At 43.3% G+C, this 20,424-nt stretch overlaps 1 protein-coding gene and 1 long non-coding RNA gene across 3 annotated transcripts in view; one reads left to right on the forward strand and one right to left on the reverse strand.

Moving 5' to 3' along the window:
- LOC5667987 (serine-rich adhesin for platelets) overlaps positions 1 to 20,424 on the reverse strand; it is a 64,076-nt gene that overhangs the window by 41,113 nt on the left and 2,539 nt on the right. For both annotated transcript variants that reach the window (XM_061655705.1, XM_061655703.1), the window contains exon 2: positions 3,169 to 3,836. In XM_061655705.1, coding sequence (XP_061511689.1) covers positions 3,169 to 3,694 — 526 coding nt within the window. In that variant the 5' untranslated portion in view covers positions 3,695 to 3,836. The remainder of the gene's footprint in view (positions 1 to 3,168; positions 3,837 to 20,424) is intronic.
- The window catches only part of LOC133392981 (uncharacterized), a 130,598-nt gene that overhangs the window by 38,322 nt on the left and 71,852 nt on the right, over positions 1 to 20,424 (forward strand). The window lies entirely within an intron of this gene.

Raw genomic sequence — 20,424 nt, forward strand, 5'->3', positions numbered from 1 at the left:
GCATTATTGATTCCAAGTTGAAAACTTTGAAATCCAAAAATAGGAATCAAGAATTAAAACTAAAATGAAGTTTCCAGCGAAAACTGTGCCAACTGCTAAATGCGCTAACGTAGGTGAAATTATCAGGGAGTAACAATAGAGATCGTTGAGAGCGATTCAATTAACAAAAACAGTGTTCGCATCGATTGGACAATCCAGCTATCTTTCGTTTAATGTTACATCATTAAACCACCCGTAGCAATTCAACATTCAAAACAAATTACAATTGGCAATTGACCAGAGTGTCTATAAACAATCCGCAGTCGGCCCAATCCAATCGACCTCTGTTACATATTGATCGCCAGTAACGCCTCTTTACTTAACCACATCAGGACCGATTGAAACAGTAAACATCCTTTCCGTACGAGCAAAACCGATAGCAAGGCCGCTTTTGGTGAGTTATACAGTCTTTGACAATGCCCCAACGCCGACCGCCCAATCTCTCCAAAAGCTCTCGGGAGCTCATTTCTTCCCGCAAAATAATTGGATTTTCTTCCTTTCGCATAACCCAATACGGTTCTTCCGGTAAGCATCTCACCACCGATTATGCAACACGTTCGTCCCATCCGCTTGGATTGTGCACCCGAACGGAACGGTTATCGGAACGAATGAATCAACGCTTGCCTCTTCGCCTCATCTTAATGGTGCCATGGCTTTGGCACTGATACCATTGCAAGCGGATGCGTGCGAATGATCATATTCTGACAGCGTGATATAATGTGCTTACACACACACAAACATGCACACCCTCACAAACTTATATGTGAGTGCCGATGGGCATGATAAGATTGATCTTGGTATCATCATCGTTAAAAGTACCGCTACCAGGTGCGTCCGATAGAAACCGTACCGGGGGGCCACCGTAAACCGTAGCAGGAACCCCACCACCCCCCATGGAGGATGGGGATGAGTTGGGCGTTGAGACTGTGCCGTTTCTGGTCGGGCCTTTCCTTCCATAATTGGTGTGTCTTTGGACGCTTGCCATTCCCTTCCCATGCCCGAAGACCGACTCAAGCTGGACGGGGCTTGGGTATAATCGTTCCTTAATTAGAACGTACATGAGATTCGCCGATCACGCCCCTTGGGTTCAGGCTGCAGCGGAACGAGCTGCCCCGCCTTCCGAGCACCCCCCTTGGTGAGGTGTGCTGGATGTGATTGCGGATTAATTTGTACACATATTTGCTAACGTTGGCTCACGCCATCTTTAGGTGTGTGTGTGTGTGTCTGCGTCTGTGGCGCTTTGTCCAGCATGACATGGTCAGCTAATCGTTAGTTCTTCCCTGACAGCTTCTTAAGACAAAGTGTCGGTAGAAGCCCCTTGGAGAGCTTTTCTTGCGAGCGATCTAAGAAAGATAGAGCGTGTGCGTGCGTGTGTGTGTAAGGTTGGAAAAATAATGCCCGTGAACATTATTAGGACATTGATTGGACTCAATCTATCGAATCGTGTTGCTGTTAATTAATCCCTGCCACGATTGGTATCTGTCTTCACTCGAACACACACACGAAGGGCCGGTTGCTGCATTCAAACCGCATTGGTTTGTACATTTTTTAGCAAATTAAGCTGGAGCCACTTGGTGGAGTGTGTTGTTGCGTTTTGATTGGTTTTCCAGTAACAATCAAGGAGGATCCTCGGATGCATATAAAACGCTTATTATATTATTGAGCACAGTAATTGCCTGCAAAATAGTGCGTACATGGTATCGAAGCGAAAAGGATTTTTCCTGGTACTTTATGAGTACGAGGTTATGAGTCGGACTAATTATATATTAAATGTTCCTAGAATGCAGTCCTGCGTTGCGTTGGTTCTTTTGTCCTGATGATCGTTGAAATAAAATCTATTCAACTATAATTTGTTCCCCATTCATTCATATTTCATCGTTGAAATGAAGTCATTCTCTGGGTTTGTCGGGTTCGGCTGCCATGTCGATAGGTCACAATGTAATTATGTATTATTATTATTATATCAGCAATGAAACAAACCTAATTTATGACGTGTAATTTTTGTTTTGAATTGACGTGGTTTTTTACACTTGCATGTGCAGGTTTTGACGTTATGGTATGTGTGAGATACTGTATTGACTTTAATGTCCGAAATCTTTAAGAAGCACTTAAAAGAGCATCTTTAGTTTGCCGAAAGTTTTTTCACAATAAATACAGATTTAATACAAACATAACCTAATTAAGACTTTTGGGACGGTCCCATGGTACAGTCGTCAACTCGAACCACTCAATAATGTGCCCGTCATGGGTTCAAGCCTAGAATGGACCGTCCCTCCGTAACAAGGATTGATTACTCGGCTGCGGGGTGCTGAATCAAATCTCGAAAGCCTGTATAGACCGGCATGTCCGCGTGAGATGCTCGAAGAAGAAGACCTCAGGATCCATATAAATACCAATATTGTGAAATGTACTCACAATGAAACTTGTTTAAAACGTGTCAAAATAAACGTAATTCTCCAACGTTGAGAAGTGATTATGAGAATTAGAATATTTTAGTATCCTCTTTTGAGATTTTTACCATTAATCAAATCCTGCATGGCGATCTATTTATTTGTGATTCAATTTACTATGAGTATGTCGGCACGAAGACTATTTGAGTTTAATGGCAAACGAGTCATACAAACTATTCGTGTATAGTTGAATCCAACCTTCACTAGGCCAAGTTTGATACCCATCTTTAATACAGGAAACAAAGATAAAGATTAGGCAGCGAGTAGAACACAAATATTATGAAGATATTTGTCAATGCGGCACGTGTACTAAATGTAATCTTTCTGCAATATAGCCTAGAATGAATTTCTTTCGATTTGGTCTTTCACGATTGAAAGAACACAATGTCTATAACTGGGAACTTCCAAACGTCATGCCCGAAGAGATTTAATTGGTATGTCTCGCATCTGCCTTCCAGATCATCTACAGAGACGGTATACATATGGACCTTCCAATGCCATCTTTCACGTACGGGTTTGGGAACAGTTTTGGTTGTGTGAGTCTATTTTAAAATCAAATTACTAAGACAACAGGGATAAGGCACAGGTTAGTGAGCAGGGAGCAACAGGGAGGGAAGGGATGTTTACAAAACAGCAACAAAACTCTTAGCCTTCAGCAAGTTGTGCCGTATGTACTTACCGATACCATTCCGGCCGATCGTTGCCGTCGGTTGACCGTGCTGACCGGTGCCAGTTGGTGAGGGCGTCCTTGGCCGCCGCTGATCCCGCATCAGCCTCGCCTCGACACCTTGATTGCGTACGTGCGGTGACTCCGCTGATGAGGCGTTATTAATACTGCAAACGTTATCGGTCGCCATGCTCGCTACGGGAGCCATCGGGTCGGCCGGTGGGAGCGTTTGATTGCAGTCGGGCGTATCGAGCTGCCCACTGCCCGGTGCATCCGGCGCGGGTGTATCGGCGACACTGGTTGCAGGACTGTTGCAGCCACTGATCACCTCGACCACCTCGCTCAGCAGCGAAGGGAGCTCGGAGTCAAATTTCGAGTTCGCTGGGGCTGCCGAAACGGGTAGTACGAGAATGTCATTATAGGCGGACGCGTTGACAGGCTCGATCGGCGAAAGGGCCGGCGCTGAAGGTGATGCACTACTACCGCGTGCCAGCACTTGCGGTCCTTCGAGTAGCTTTTTCGCCTTAAACAAGCGCATATTTCGAACGCGGCTGTGAGTGTTTTTACTGTCGAAGTTGCTTTCCGTTCCGTTCCGTCTTCTACCGTCTAGCGGGATGTGGCCCCGTGGGCGATAAAATCACTCTAATCGGATCGGTCTGCGGGGCCATCGGGTAGGAAATCTGCAAACAAAGAGCGAGAGAAAATGGCCACTGATTAGTATGACTGCCCCCGTCTAACGGATAGTGAAAAGGAATTAATAGCCTCCGAAGGACACCTGGCTCGGGGTGCGATACGTTAACCGGCATGGCCCCCCACAGAGCGGTTTGGCTACGCATGCTACGAAGTGTGATCGCATCACAGCTCACGCCCAGCGAACTGTGAAGCCGGTGCTACAACGCCCCGGAAGATGCTACATCCGCTCCGCGTATAATTTCGCGCGCACACACACACATACCAGAGCTTTTCCACTCCGAGAGCCTTGAGCGCGAAGGAAAAACCTAACGAGCTGGATCGAAATTATGAACAATCGTGTGCGCCTTTTGATTTCTCGGCTGGATCAAGCAAAAAAAAAGAAAAGAAACTCAACCGCTTGTGGTGCTTTGGCACCTTGGAAACTTTGCTGCAGATGTGTCACGTTACGTCAATTTCCCATTCGATTTAAGTCTACTTTGCGAGCGCAAAAAAATAAACATGCACGTCATAACATAAACCGCTTTACGCGGCGCCTACTTTGTTATGTTCCGCGTTCAAAGTCACGCAGAATAGCGCCTCAACAAACACCGCCACAAACGGTTGCGTCTTGCGAATTGTTTTACGGTTCGGGTGCTTTGAATGCTTTATTGTTTAGTGTGCGACACCGCCCGGTGACGGCACACGCAGCCACAGTTTCGGAAAAGCCTTTGATTTGGGGGTGATAATTTTGTCACCTCTGGGGGGCATGTAAAGGGGGAAGCATCTCATGGCCACATCGTGAGGATTTGAAGGGATGCTAGTTATACAGGGAAGTTATTTTGATTCGAGACGAGACTCTCAAATCGATTTATGATATTTTTTTAACTAAAGTTTGTCAAACATGCTGCTTTATTTAACTTATAAGACTTATAACTTCCTGTTATAACGTTTCGTTCCAAGGCGATGACGCTGGCTCGTGAAACAGGTAAATAAGCAATTTTAATTTTAATGGATCATCCATCCTTCGTTTGTTTGCATTCGTTTGAAGTTGCGCGTGGTGGCGTGACATACCCCGCTCGCTGTCCGGCGAGTGGTGAGGAACAAAATGGCATAAATAAATCAAATTTTACCATTTTAGATGCAATCTCATGTTGAAACGTGTTTTAAATTAATGTTACAGTCATCTGGTGAAGCTGTTTATTATTATTTTTGCGTAGAATGTTAATGGAGTCTTTAAGAGCTTGTCTTATCGTTTTGAAGTTTTTTGTATGGTTTAATCTTGTTTAGTTCCTCATGTTAATTCAGTACGTATGTGATTCTATTCTTGCACCTTTAAAAATTCAAATCTTAAAATCATAGTTTCGATAAAAAATTGTTGAAAGCTGATTCTTTCAACTAAACTTGATTGAATCAACTAAACAGTCTTATGGTCAGGATTTTGTTTATTATTAATGAAATTGTAACAGATCTGAAATTATAAAAAAAAAATCTTGCTGAATTTTAGGCATAACTTCATATATTGCATCTAATGTTCAATTTATTATATGTGCAACACAAATACGTTCGTTACAATTAATTTAAATGTTTGTTTTTCAATTTTAAAATAAAAGAAAAAGGAGATCAATGTCACTGAATTAGACAGTTGCATTGGATTTATACGTCTTTACAAAAACATATGTACTAATCCTTCTCTTTCGAGCCAGACCTTTACGTTCATCCGATTTAGGATTCGATTTCCTAAAGCTGCCACCTGAATATAACAGGTCAGACTTTACCGATTTAGACTTTGCTCTAAGTGAATTTCTCTTTCGATTGAAATAAAGCTCACATTAAGAAGTAAGAGTCTCACTTATTAGCACAACCACATTACTGGTACATTACTGCTGAAAGCTTTGAAGTCAGAAACGCTCACAGCACCTACAGCACCATAAATATCATACAAAGCGGCAACAGCTCGTCAAGTGCAGCTCGTAAAACCATTCACGCGGCCAATAGCTTACCAGGCAAAGTGGTACAAACTCTCGACTTTTAAATTCCATCTTGGCTGGCTGGTTAGTCCGGTTTCGATGAAATATATACGAAATGCCGTTTGCTAATTGAATTGAGTGGTGCTCATAGAGGAGAATAGCACTAACATTTGGATAGGAGAACACGAATATGCATTAGAGAAGAGACTGTTTTTGTCTAAATTTTATGGAAAACGCAATGTATCTACGTTGCATATTAGACGGCAAACCCACCCAAACAAACGCCGCAAATCAACCGCGCAAGTCAAAAAGCAGTAATCCACGTGGGGTTTTTATGCCGCCCGCTTGGTCTCACCACATGTTGTGCGATGTGTCGTGATCTATAATTTTCTTTCCGGTTCAGTGGCCGGTTCTGCTTTCTCTGCTCGCCCAAAGCGAAGGCACAAAGGGGCAAAGGGATCTGGGTGCAGCAGCAGCAACAACAAAAAAGGGAGTCTCCATGTGCGCACGTGATCGTGATGCGGTCCGGGGATTATATAAAGTATATAATTTCTCCGCAAATGTCATGTCTCATTTCCGGTAAGGTAAGGCATTAGGTACGGTTCACACAAAAGGCTGGCAGAATTATCTTTGGCAATTAATTTAAGCCTATTAGAGATGCACAAATTGGTCTCCGGTACACGGAGACGGAGACAAGTGGCAGCCTCCCAGCGAGTACAAAAAAGGCACAACATGGGAGGGCTTTGCCAATGTTTCTGCGTTGGGTGCGCTTGGTAAGTACATGCCAAAGCAAAAGCACATCTGTAAGCGGTTTGCTAACAAGCAGTGGCGTTAATAAATTATTTTAAATCCACCGTTTGACGTGAAAAGAAAAAAGGACACGCGCTTCGTCCCTTCTCAACTTCTTAAGGAACAAAGAGATTCCCGCTGCCTTTTTTTATTTCCTCCCCAAAACCACTTTGCTCATCCCATCACAACGCTTGTTCAGGCGTTTTGTTTGGGTGAACATTATGCAGAAGCAAACAGCCAACCACAGGTTGCTCGCTGACTGGGCTGGCTGGATGGTGTTGTTAAAGCGATTAAAGTAAAGTTTCCCCTCGCGAACACCGGTGGCTCTCCAGGTCAGCCGAATTACAGCCGCTTTCGGTGACCCTAATGAGCGGCAGGGCCTTCTAAAGCCGGCTGGTACACTACCGAACGACGTCCTGGAGTTTATTTTTTGCTTCTTCTGTCCCTCTCTTTAGTCCAACCCGTCCATTTGCAAACTTAACCCCTTTCCAGCCCGCAACCTATTAGCTGCGCTAATGGTGCTCGATCAATGCCGAAATCATGATGGCGAACGATCAGGCCCGGCTGATGGCTGAAGTTATCGTTAAATATTTTGCTTGCAGCTCAGCCGCTCCGGCTCGTCAGGACTGTCCGGCCGTGTTTAAGGTGCACTTGATGAGTACGCACACGACAGGCAGGGAGCGGGGGAGGCCTCACACGGGGGCTCATGAGTTGAGTGACTAGTTATGAACCACTTCTACCGTTATTATTATTATTATGATGAAGTTGATGATGTTGAGCCAACGTTTACCCGGGCGCGGGCTACCTTACTCCCTAGAGGCCGGCCGATTTCGTCGGAGGATAGAGTTTTGATGCCTTCGATACCAGGAATCATGATGATGGTGATGCGAGCAGCGAAAATCTACAGCAGCAGTGCTGTAGGTAGAGAAAGTGCTTTCAAAACATTCAAAACGTTCTCATTGGCAGCTCAAGTTTGCTTCGGGCGGGGATTGTTCTGTACCAGGACGAGGATTTTGGAGCATCGGATTTGAGGAGTGCTTTGGTAGTACTAATGAGTTGATGTTTCAGTTACATAAATTTGTGGAAAGAAGCACTTCTGAAATTAAATTTAAATAGAACGCAAACACTATCAAACTAAACCATTTCCAACAATGCATTTCGTGCTACTGCATTAATAACAATCAACATAATTTCTTAAACTCTAACATTACATCATGGCCTAACGCTGCCCATGCTTCGTTTTTATAATTTGGATTATTAACTAGACAAATTTCAATACCTTTTCCACCAAACCTTTTCCACGCTCATATGCATCATCAACCCATCATCAGCCGGAACTACCGTTAGGGCTGCCGGCTTGCCTTCATTACCCATCTTCGGGCCATCCAAAACGAAATTGAACTGACAAGTAAGTAGTAGCTGTAGTGCTTCGAGGCTACAAAATCCAACAACCGAGTGAAATAATGACAGATGAGTATGATGATAATGGCAGGCCCTGGTCGTGTATGGGGTAGTAGTAGTAGCTGTTACGAAATGCGGCTCTGATCGATGCGCACCATCAGCGCACCAAAACAAACGGGCGTACTTTCGATTTCCGTTAACGTCTTTAACCCTTTTGTCGGCTTTGGCAGGGAAGGTTGTTTGATGCAATGGAATGTTGGGATGCGAAGGCAAGGTGGGTTTGTTTGAAAAATAAGGCAAATGCACATGTTTAGCACCTGCACTCGGGACTGCGCGCACTTACTCATTACCTGTTGAGACACTAAACGATTATTGCGTATGTGCAATGTGGTTTTAGTTTTTATGAACACAGACCACAATTTGTCTTGGATGTTCGTTGGTGGGTAATTTCTCAACGTCAAAGTGAATTAAAGGGAACACAAAGAAAGGAGCGGGGCTTGAAAAGTGTGAAAATTGATGTGAAATGTCAAACCCTATTACGAGTCTAATTGCCGAGATGTACGCGAGCAGCTAGCGCAAATATTGAACCGAACATCGGGAAGGCCAGCGGGCTAAATCGCTGGCTTCAGGTTCGTGTGAACATTTTTCTTGCCCCGTGCATCGATCATAAATCAAAGCGATTGGTGTGTCTGTGTGGTTTTTTGTTTATCTTCTCTTTTGAGCTCTTCTAAGATGGTTTTTGGGAGTGCGATGATGATGATCATCCACAAGCGAGTGGTTTTAGTGCCGGTTGAATGTCTTTTTGACCTAACCAAGTTCTGTGAGGAATTTTGGACATTGCGGTTTTAAGGGTGCACTATACTTGGAAGGAAGCTTAGCAGATTCGGGGTTGATTTTGGAACTAAATGAAATCGTTATTTTAATATTTTTTTGGTCGGTTTTGTTTTCCTTCATGTAAGATCACTTAAAATGTGATTAAATGATCCTCAAGAGAATTTTATTAGGAAGCAATTTAAAATATTGTTTAAGTATAATTACGGTTAAAGCATGTTTAACATTAAACACATCCACATTAATTAATGTATCAATTGATGAGATTAACAAAAATACCATGGTAATTTTTTCTGTATTAATTCATTAAAGAATGAATTTTTAAAATTTCCAATTTATTTTCTATTTAATCAGTATGGCAATGGAAGACACTCTTCTTTTTAACTTTTTTTAGTTACTTCTTGGTTTTATATATTTTGCTCACTCAATGCTTATTATTATCAATGATAGTAATAAGGCTTGTTAAGGCTAATATAGTTAAGGCTTGTTAAACAATACATAGCTTAGTATATGATAAGAGTATAACTGAATGAAATAAATAATTAAAATTTAATGATAATAAAATGCAAAACATAACATATTATCTCAGCTGGTCAAGGCATGGGCGTTTCCGAAGACAGCCCTAAAGCATTTACACTGTGTTTCAGAGCAAACAAAATAAACCATAATATTATATCATACCCTTAATCCAATCAATGCCTTACGAAATTACCTTCATCTCATTTCCAAACATTATTGTCCTCCTTAACTGCTCCCTTGTTTACAATTCCGTATGCCGGTAATATCCCATTTCCTTGTGCCAACAATTCCGTTGCAATGTTTGCACACAAACACACACATTATTCGGTTACGATAATCGGATTTCGACCGGATGAGCACCGATCATCCGCGCAGTAGATCACCGCCTTTTAATCCGCCGATGATTCAAAACAACCCGGCCCGACTGGCCCGACGCCATTAGGACTGGGCAAACCGGGTCCCACCAGGGGCGGCAACTTTTTTTGGTTGCTGCCGCTGCTGCCACCGCTGATTACGGGTAACAGGTTTTCGGTGTTTCGTAATTTTACTCCGCCAAAAACCCGCTGCGATAATATGGATGCGGTTGTCTGTGTGTGTGCGTATGTGTGTTTATGTTTCTTTTAAATTTGTTTCACCTTCCTCCGATCTTTTCCCAGCGCCTTGAGAAGGAAGCCGGTTGCTAGAGCTTTAGCTTCTCCGCGAGCGTTCGTGCGATCGCCTTGGCATCCGATCAGGCCCGATGATGTCATACCGTGACAATCTGCGCCTGAAGGAATCGCAAAAGTTTCCTTTTTTCCCCCTTCACGTACCAATCGTTTTCATTGCGCCCGCAGATGGCGGGTGCAATCAAATTTCGATGGAGCACTTTTAGCGCAATGTTCTCGGGGCGCCTTAAGGGCGGTCAGGAATTCTCCTGCGATTCGAAAGTAATAGTCCATTTATTTGCTAAAAGCTTAACACCCTCCGCTTACATGGATGGACGGTGCGGACAATTGATATTCGGTGCACACACGCACACTTGTGGCGGGCTGTGTCGGATAATGAGTGGGTACCGGCGACTGAGCGTCAACTCCTCCCTGCCGAATGGGGCAAATAGCTCTCGCTGAAACTTGCCCGATGGGAGCGATTTTCCTTAAGGACACAACTTTTGCTGCGCATAATTAGGTACCATAAAAGACAATGGCACACAGTGTGCGGGTAGGGCGCATTGGGCACACAAAACTGTCGCCAGTTGAACGGTACAGGGTAACCGCCGGCTGGTAATCGTAATAATTATAGCACTAATTATAATCATCATAATGGCAACTATTACGAACGAGAGCATCTTGTTGTCGCTTTCGGTACGTCGCACGGTTGATTATCGACATGGCATGGAAGGTTCCTGGTGCTAGTGGCAAGGGGGTAAGACTAAGAAGAAGAATAGAATAGAAGCCAAAGCAGTTAGAGCTCAGCGCATTTATTTTGCGCTATTTTGCTAAAAAAATCTTCAGTTTCACTAATCTTCACGAGTGGAAACAACAAGATGGCAAGGAGATACTCCCTTCGGTTAGCTAGCGAGCAAAAGCTTCCGAAGCTCGCTTCTTCCATCTGGTGGAATCTTGAAGTCATCGTGCGTCCGTCCATTGCAGCTGACGATGGCAAGTCAGAACTTGGGATCGTTTCCATTCGCGGATTAAGTGACCGAACGTGGAAGACACTTGTTGGTGGAGAAGCGCAGGAAGAAGAAATGCCGGCACAAGAGAGACATAGAGAGAGATAGAGAGAGAGAGAGTGCAAGAGCAGGAACTCAACACAGAAGATCGTTAGCATAATTTTCTGTCACATTCTTTGACGAACGGATGGGATGAACATGGGCCAAGCAACACTCTAGTGGTGGTGCAATTTGCAATTGATGGTGTGTTTTTTTTCTGCACTTCTCTCTATCCTGTCTCCATCATACAAATGCTGAACCTTTTTTGCACTACCATTCCAGCTTCAATTTAGCGAAGAAAGCTCTTTTTTTTTGCTCGCGCTCACCACCCACAATCATTAGTGTGTCTTTTTCTTTATTGCTTTGAAGCGATGTAGCTTGCAGCAGCAGAAGAGAAGAGTGAGGTACAGAAACATACCCCGTCTCCAGAATGCTACAGTTTGGTAGGCCGAATGGTTGTAAAATTCCATTATCATACTGCCATCACGGGCAAGCCAGCACGGGTCGGACAGCACGGAAAACCCGGCTAGATACGGCAAAAACCACCCAACCAGCCACGGGGGTTACGGGGCGAGCAATTTTGATTAAACATTGATGACTTTCAATTCAACGTGCTGATGGGGCTGGGGTTGAGGTTATAAGAAGCTGGAGACGCTGAGACCGGTAGAATCCAATGGGTCGAACCGGTTTTTTGTTGCTTCAAAAGTGGCAAGAAACTGCGAACGCTACGAGTCGGTGGACGCGTATCGTAAGACGGCATGTCGGTTCGCAGCAGTAACCACCATAGCCATCACGGTTGTCCTATGGCTTATCTAAAGCTTTTTCTAGGCTTGTTGTTCTGCTGCTTTGTTTTTGCCACTTGCTCCGTGGGCGACTGAAGCTTAATTTGTTGGGCTTGTGTTTTTTGGTTTGTTCATCCGTTTACATGACGCTGTTCCTTTTGAAGCTCTCGGGTTTTTGCTGTCTTATTCGCGTATAATAGATAAGACACAAATTTGTTAGGTTAAGCGAAGTTAAGCGATACAATGATGGCATTTGATGCAGATTGAGAAACAAAGAACAAAAATAGGAAACTTTGTTCAACAAAGCAACAACATTAATAAAAAGATAGAAAAAGCAAATGTAAAACGAAACAGATAAAAAAATAGATAAAAGATAAAATTATACACAAAATTAAAAGAAAACTAAAAAGAATAATAACAAAGAGGTTTTCCAAAATTAAAGAAACAATAATCTGAAGACAAATTAGTACATTCAACAGAAATGAAAGTAAACAAAACAAAACAAGAAAGTGAAATGATCAAGAAACAAACAACTGAAGCGGACATACAAAGAAGAACACTTTCCCTGCTTGTGTACACACATTCTGGGTGAGTTCTTCATGCAATTTAAAGTTAAAATTAAGCTGCCAATTCGTTAATGTAATGGAGCGGATGCCGAGTTTATCGCTTGCCCTCATCTTCGCGGTAAGCCACCAAACGAAGAAACCGCGAGAGAGTGAAAACTCCATCTTCAAATTAACACATCATTCTCGGAAAGCGAATTTTCACCCGACGGTTTCGCTTGTTGTTCGTGATAAAATGCACCTACAGCTTTAACGCTCAACCCGGCCCGCTGTAGCTCTTCCTCGCTCACCACCCAACTCACCGCATACTTGAGAAGCTTTCCTTCGGTGCTGCGAATTCTGGTGAAATTTAAGTAATTTCTCTCTCTCTTCGTGCTCCTCGTTGGACAGGTTTCACCCCTGCTTCGTAAATACTTCCACACCGCACGACCGGCTCACGGGCTGACCTTGACGTGGTCCGTTGTGTGTATGTGGTGTGTTTGTGCGTGCGATGCACGGTGAAAGAAGAACCCGCTTTCGCTGCATCGCTCTGGGGCGGGCAGGGCAGTAAGCATACATTTCCACCTATAGCGATGCTCGTTTCACCATTTGATGTGCTTTTCTCCCAGTGCACATACATACATACGCACACACACAAGCGTCACGTGATAAGCTCAACCGGGTGTTGCCTCGTCTCTAACCAATCAATCGCTGAAAGCCGTTGGCCGGTGTCTGCTCCAGCTTCCAATCTGTTCCGTTCCAGCCAGCCCCTCGGTGATCTTTTTTCACCCTCTTCGTCTTTTCCCCGTTCAGGCGCCACTCTCGTGCCGGTTGGCTGCGAGCGTACGAGCATAAGCACGGGCGCATATCGTACGTGCGTGGTGCATTTCCATGTCGAACGGAACGGCTAATTGAATTGTTTTCACTTTTCAGCGTCAATTTGCGGGCAGCAGCGGACAGGCGGCGGCGAGTGCCGTTGATTGGTACACAATCAGTCACCGCGGGCACCGGACATTCCCGGAGCCGGATGCGCCGCGTACAGTATATGTTTGTGTTTTGTGTGGCAACACTAGCGCGTGTGATTAAACATTCGCCATTTGCAGGGCGAGCGATAGAGCAAATTGGCATTGGGAACAGGAGAGAGAGAGAGAGATGCCTTGGAAAATCGTCCGCTCGGTATGCGTATGTGTGTGCAAAATTTTTGCAAGGAAAACAAATCAATCAACGGCGGTAACCTTTCTTCTACTTTTTTTGGGCATTCTTTGAGCTTATGGAAACGAGCGATGATGATGATCCTGATGTGCTGGCGATGATTTTCCAGCGCCGAAAAGAACATCTGTTGAAAGCGGGGGGCTTTCGTTTGCGAGTTGATTGATAGCTTTGTGATAGAAGGTTTGTTCTTTTTTGCTGTTGTTTGCTAGACGGACACATTTTAAAGCAGATGTCGAACGACTTCACATCACGTAGCCGTTTGTAGGTTGGTCGGAGATCGGAGGCACTCATATCGTGGGGAGAGTTTGGACTAACAAGTGATAATGACTTTACCGTCGTTAGGTGTTGATTTGTAGCATTAGCCATCGCCTGCCGGCGTGTAGCGTGATGTGATTATGAATCGGTACGTGGTGCCTTAATTATATTTTAATGCATTATGTATCGAGTGCGTAGAAGCTGAAAGTGATGTTTGACTGCGTTGCATCATTGCTTTTGTTTTGTTTTGGTTTATTAATATTTCATTCAATATGACAAATATCTTACTATTGTCAATGTATACGTTTGAAGGATTTTTTTTTAATGAATTCCGTTTTATTAACATTTATACTGTAAGTAGTTTTGAAGAATGTCTGAATGTTGAATTGCTGTCTGATGTTTGAATTGCTTTAGGCGGATTTTAGACAATTTTGCAAATACAGTGCACTAAAACCCGTTTTACAGGAGTTTTCACACGTTAGAAATATTTTGGCACACAATATAGAGACATTCGGCCCAATAACAAGGCCGAGCAAGGGAATCATTGCGTCATACTCTAGCTGTTGGTCTTCATACTCTAAGTCTGTATATTTGAGAAGCAGTGTATTGGTTTTAATAATAAAAGGTTTAAAATAACCACCACAAAGTAAAAATAAATAAACCAAGTAATTGAAAATAATTAGATATCATTGATTTTCCAAGTGCTAGCATAGCACCCTATATTAGACTCTTCGTTATTTCGTAAGAAAATAACAATTTAGGCATTTGATATATCATCCATAACGCTGAAATCTTCCGCGTTACAAACAAAACATGTTTTACGGTTTATAGATATGTTGTAAAAATGTCAGGTATATACAAAATACTGCGTTTTTATTAAAGTACTAAATCCTCGAACACACCGGAATGGCAAGTACAGAGCGTTCTGTTCTTTGTACGGTAGTGCAGGTGAACGATTTTTGTATGGTGCACCATGCAAAGGCGTACGCTTCGAGTATGTTTGAATGCATTTTTTCACATTTGAGGTTAAATGATAAGTCTGCATTTTCGACAACATGTTGAAGACATGTTAATTAAGGTTTGGTGAAGAAATGAGGATATACAAAAGTATATTTTTTTAATTCATCACCAATGTTTAATAATTTTGTTTTTAGTACGATTTTTTCAGTTAGTAATAAAAAAGGTACAAGAAAGGAATATTTTTGTAAAAATTTTCATTAAAAGTGAATAAATTTTACTTTCCAATGATATATTATTCGTCCACCTACACCACAAATCTCATCATGTAAAAAAAGGACAAATTTTTGGGGAAAAAATTTGTTCGGAAAGATTTTTAGATGAAATGATAGAGTTTTGATGTTACATATTTTTCTTAATTATTTATTTAGCTTTGTAATAAACATTCTGCTGTTATGCGGCTGTTCGTTTATCCGTGCTATTGCGTAATGATAGTTCAATACAAGGTAAACTTTCCGCGCTGAGGAGGATATTTGAAAAAAACAAAAACGATTATCAGAGTCCCGATGAGCCCAGATAAACGGCGCTGCAATGTAATTTCAAATCGCAGGCTTGTTCGATGGTGACGAGTAGGCAATATTGCTTGTGAGAATTCATAATAACAGTTTTTGACTTTTTGCTGCAATAACTACACTTTAAAACAGATTGTTTGTTATTTATCATTATTCAAACAGTTTTTAAAGAGCAGATAATGAAATGAGATTGAAATGCCATATAATGCGCTTTAGTTTCAAGAAAAAATACTAAATTTAACATGACACCGAAGAGAAGGTCGAATAGAGTAATGGTGAGCTGGTCAGACTTACACTTAATTCATTACCACGCAGCCGGATAGTCATTCCTTGCTACAGGGGAGCGATCATTTTAGGTTTGAGCCCATGACGGGCATGTTATTAAAATGTACGGCTTGACGACTGTGCCTCGGTACCGCTCCTCAAAATACGCTAACTATTAAAAAATACAGAGAAGCTACTCTAACGAAAACATTCTAAATAATCTAGGGATAAAAAAGATCTAAGAGGATTAAAAAGATAGAAATTGAGAGATATAAAACATTTTTTGTTCAATTTTTCTTGTTTCAAAACTCATGAAAACCATTTTCAAACCCTTTCACAAAGTTCAACAAACGATTCAAATGTAGCATTTTATCACTAGCTTTGATTTTGAATCACTAAATACATGCTCGACTCTACACACTAGCAAAAATACTGCAAAACAGTAGGAGCTAAAAGCATCCGAACTGGTTAAACAAAATGTAGGAAATCGATCAAAACTTGTTGCTCACTACTACTCTGCAGTGAGTGCGGAGGATAAAAAATAACACAGACAGCATTAATGTTTAATACCGAAACAACACGAGGAAGAGAAACAGTAGAAAACTCCCCAGACACTCGCTCGCTTCCATACGCATAGACGGACATACGCACTTTCCACCAGCACTAATAAACCGGAAAATGTTTCACACTCGACCTATCGTTTTGGTTGGCGAGGCTGTTTTTTGCCGTTTGCTATTCGAGCGTGCACCAAAGCGAACAGGGATCGAACACCAATTTCTCACGCCCCGCCAGTGCTTCGATTCGGGGTGTAAAAGGTGATCTGTCACCGGGCACAGGAAGTACAGCGTCCGAGCAACATTTCAGCACGTACCAAAATGGTTTGTGTGGTCGTGGTTTTTCCATCGCGGAGCGGTGTGTCACTTGCGGATCAATAAGGAAAGGGTGCTTGGAGTTGGCATGAGGCAGAGGAAAACCAAAAACCATCCACGGATGATGGCATAGTGTAGCAGCATCGAACGTGCACGGCCTGTGTGGATGGTACTGATGATAGTGGTGAAAGAAATCGGTTCGTTAACCGTAATTAGAAAGTGTCTATCGATTTCATCAGGGCCGACGAGGGCCACCCTGCCACATGGGTGAGGCGTGTTAAGCTTTTCCTCTGCGTTTGCCTGCATATGTTAAAGCGGGGAGTGGCAGGGAGGCATACCGAAGCGGGGGGAGGAGTGTGTCGGTCGATACGGAAAAGTTCACTTTTGATGAATGATGATAATGAATATCGGTTGGCACTGGAGAGGTCCGCTGGGCTGTGGTCGAGTTCGATGGACTCACTTAATTATGTCATAATTTATTCATTGCCACTTCGTACTTCCGTTCGAGGAGCCGGAAAAAGGGTTAGAGGCGAAAACGGGTGTACATCTCCTTGCACAAGCTCCTAGTGACATCCGGTGGGCATGGTTTCGAGCCCCGTTCGAGTGCAAAGTTGATGCTTTTGCGTCTTAATTGAGCAATTGAGCTCCCACTGCCGGACGGAAAATAATGATCGATTGAGGGTGAGAGGCGCCTCAGGGATAAAAGAGGGTGAACGAAATGGGTTCTTAAAAGTTGCCGACGACACCCACAACACTTTGCACAAATGACCAATAAATAATTGCTGCACATTAATGCGGTACGGGAGACAGTGCGAGCATCGAATGCCGTTTATGAGAAGATCACTTTATGGAGTTTGGGGGCGATGGGAAGAGGACAATGAAACGATTTTAGCATGGAAAGCCTCGGGACGACTACATCGGAAACTGTTAAATTATTGCCCACTCAAACACACACACACATAGGAACAGAAACGGAACACAGGATAGTGAATTGTGTGCAATCAACAGCACAAAAAACGAGCCCAAAACACCGATCGGACGAACTCATCGGTACGGTACGCAATTTAATAGCGTCCGGAGAGTACTTGGGGCCAGTTTAAAAACAGAAAGGGAGGAGCGTCGTGTGGTTTTGTCGCTTGCGTTGGGGTAAAATATATTGCAATAACCCTCAAGCGATGTCTGCGATACGAGGAGCGGGGAAAAAGCAATCGCCGGGGTGTAAAAATTGGGAAATCGTTCTCGTTTTCCGTATCGAGTGGGTCCCTGTGTGAGAGCATCGAAGCATTAGGGAAGGTATTAATCTCGTTACAACTCGGTTACGATGCACTTACTTCCAGTCGGAAGGCATCGAGAGAAGAGCAGTTAGGGCAGTTACATAAATCATACCTTCGATACAGTCAACCACTGTGGGGCTGCTTGATCAAGAATACAGTGCTGGTTGGTGGTGAATATCCCTGGAGGACACTCTCACGGAGGTAGGTTGGCGTTTCCTTTTTACCGATTCGACCATTAGTACCCGCAAGCATGATAATTCCGATGGTCAAATGATCGTAACCGTGTGCTACCCCCAGTGGTCGGTCCAATTTCTTTCACTAAATCATCAATCTCTGCCGAAAGCCAAGCCCTTTCGGGCTGGATTGCCAGTGCTCATTGCCGCCATCGGACGCCACTGTAACACGAGACCGAGATGGCACGAGAAGCGGCGTGTGCATTATTGGTCTCCGTCGTCGGCCACCGGTTCTGGACTAATTGGATTAGTCGTGCTCGTCGACTGCATTTGTTGTTCGCTTTTCCGCCGACCGCTCAGCCTTGAGCGTCAGCCGTGCCGCATGGGGGTTTAGTGCAGTGACGTCCCTGCCAAATCCAAAACCCACTGATGGCAGGCGATGGTGTGTGCAGGCTCGTGATAAAATGCATGTTGCAACACTGCAACCTCTTCCTGTGGTGTCTCTCTCTCCCACAAACACATAGACACACTGTGAGTGAGAATAATCGGACAAACGGTTGGCCACAGTGGCGTGTGTTTGGCATTTGGCGGATTTGTGCCTATCCCTAGGACTAATTCGCACTGCCAATGGTTCGCTTCTGCAAAAGCAGCAACATACCGAACCGTTCCAGCTGACCTAGAAGCCGACGTCTTACCGCATTGCCGTAAGACAAGGCAGTAAGACGGATTTCGGACCTAACTGAAACCGTTGTTCGGGCCAGTGCGGTCAAACGGGCGCGCAGCAAATGGGTATAATATAATCGAATGTGCTCGGCCCCGGCTAGAAGTTCGTCCTGGGCCTGGGAGTCATAAAAGATAAACCCGCTTTTACCCCACTAATTATCACATTTGTAACTGTAGCCTCATGGCGGGATGCTTTCGATCTGTGTGAGTGTGAGAGAGAGAGAGAGAGAAATGGAAAAAGGGGAAAGATACGTAAATCATCTCAGCGCTCGCCGGTTTTTGGGGTGTATCGCACCCCGACAGTTGTTCAACTGTTTGATTTGTTACGCCGGTAGAGTAGCTTCCCCCGACCCATTCTTACGATCTTTCTGCCTGAACCGCTTCTTGGGAAGCGGAAAAGAGTTAAAGCGATCGAGCTTCTTTAGATGATACGGTTTGGGGTAGAAGTTTTCAACAGTTGATTAGGTTTGATGATGAGGTGATTGCCTAGTGAATGCAGTGGGATCAGAGGTGTTTAAGGGGATGGAAGGAGGGTAACCCTAGCATTATCCTACCAACCGTCGTGGTTTGGAGTTTGATGATTGACGACCGAGAGAAGAGGATGATCATTTAAAGCTCGTTGCGTGAGAATGTTAAGCAATTAATTTGATAGCCATCTTGTTAGATTGAGGACATGGGCTAGATTTATATGAATTTTATTCGTTTTTGAAGAGCTTTCCAGTTACTTTTTATTCTAATTTCTTAGAATTCTAAATCTTCTGATTTTTCTTTAGTTTTGTTTAACTATGAGACGCTTGAATTCTTGTTTGAGATGATTCCTTAATTAAATAAATTAAATTCGTTTGAAAAACATAAAAATACATTTAAATTAACTGATAATAGCAAAGCTTTAAAATTTATCATTAACGTTTTTTCATCATTACATATTGTTCTTTTTAATTGATCTGATTTTTCTTATATTTTCTAGTATAATTTCAGTTTTTAAAAAAATATTTTCACCATTTCGTTAATTAAAGCTAAGATTCTAAAAGAATGATTCAATTCTTTTGTGGTTGCAATAAAATTGTAACAATCGATTTGAAACAATAAAATTTGGAACTTAAACTATTCCTCGTTTCGGAAAAAAATCGCTCCCAAAATGACCAATATCGGCGCGGTAATAAAACGTTACTTCCAAAAACCTTCGCATTTTCGGCACAATCAATTCTTTCGAAAACAAAACCCCCTCCCGTCAGTGCCGGTCCGAACGAAACCGTGGTCTGCGTACGAGCGTTATTTAATTTTAATTTATTTCTACTTATTGCCCGGTAACTGTGCCTCCCGGCGAGGCGCCGTAAACGATTCCCGTTTCGAGATCATGAAAATTCATCACAGTTTATCGCACGCCGGTGGGTGGGGGTACAACGAACCGATAGATCGGTTTCAAAACCCCGACAAAAGCGCAATTTTTACGCCCCCACAAACCTTTGCCGGACGTGAAAAAAACGAATGGAAAAGATGGAACTGTGAGTATAAATTGGAGATCTACGCAGAGAGAGAGAGAGAGAGAGAGAGAGAGAGAGAGAGAGAGAGAGAGAGAGAGAGAGAAACCGATTAAATTTCCATCCACAAGTGTGCGACTTATCGGTTACGTGCGTGTGTGCGCAGGGTTTTTTTTGGGCGATTGGGACACTCCAAGAAGTACCAAAAAAGTATGTTAAATTGCTGACAAAAAAAATCACCTCAGCCAAAGCTTACGGTTTGATGGATAGAGCGCTTCACGCCGGCCGTCGCAGA

Source organism: Anopheles gambiae, chromosome 3 (assembly GCF_943734735.2).
Source record: "Anopheles gambiae chromosome 3, idAnoGambNW_F1_1, whole genome shotgun sequence".
NCBI lineage: Eukaryota > Metazoa > Arthropoda > Insecta > Diptera > Culicidae > Anopheles > Anopheles gambiae.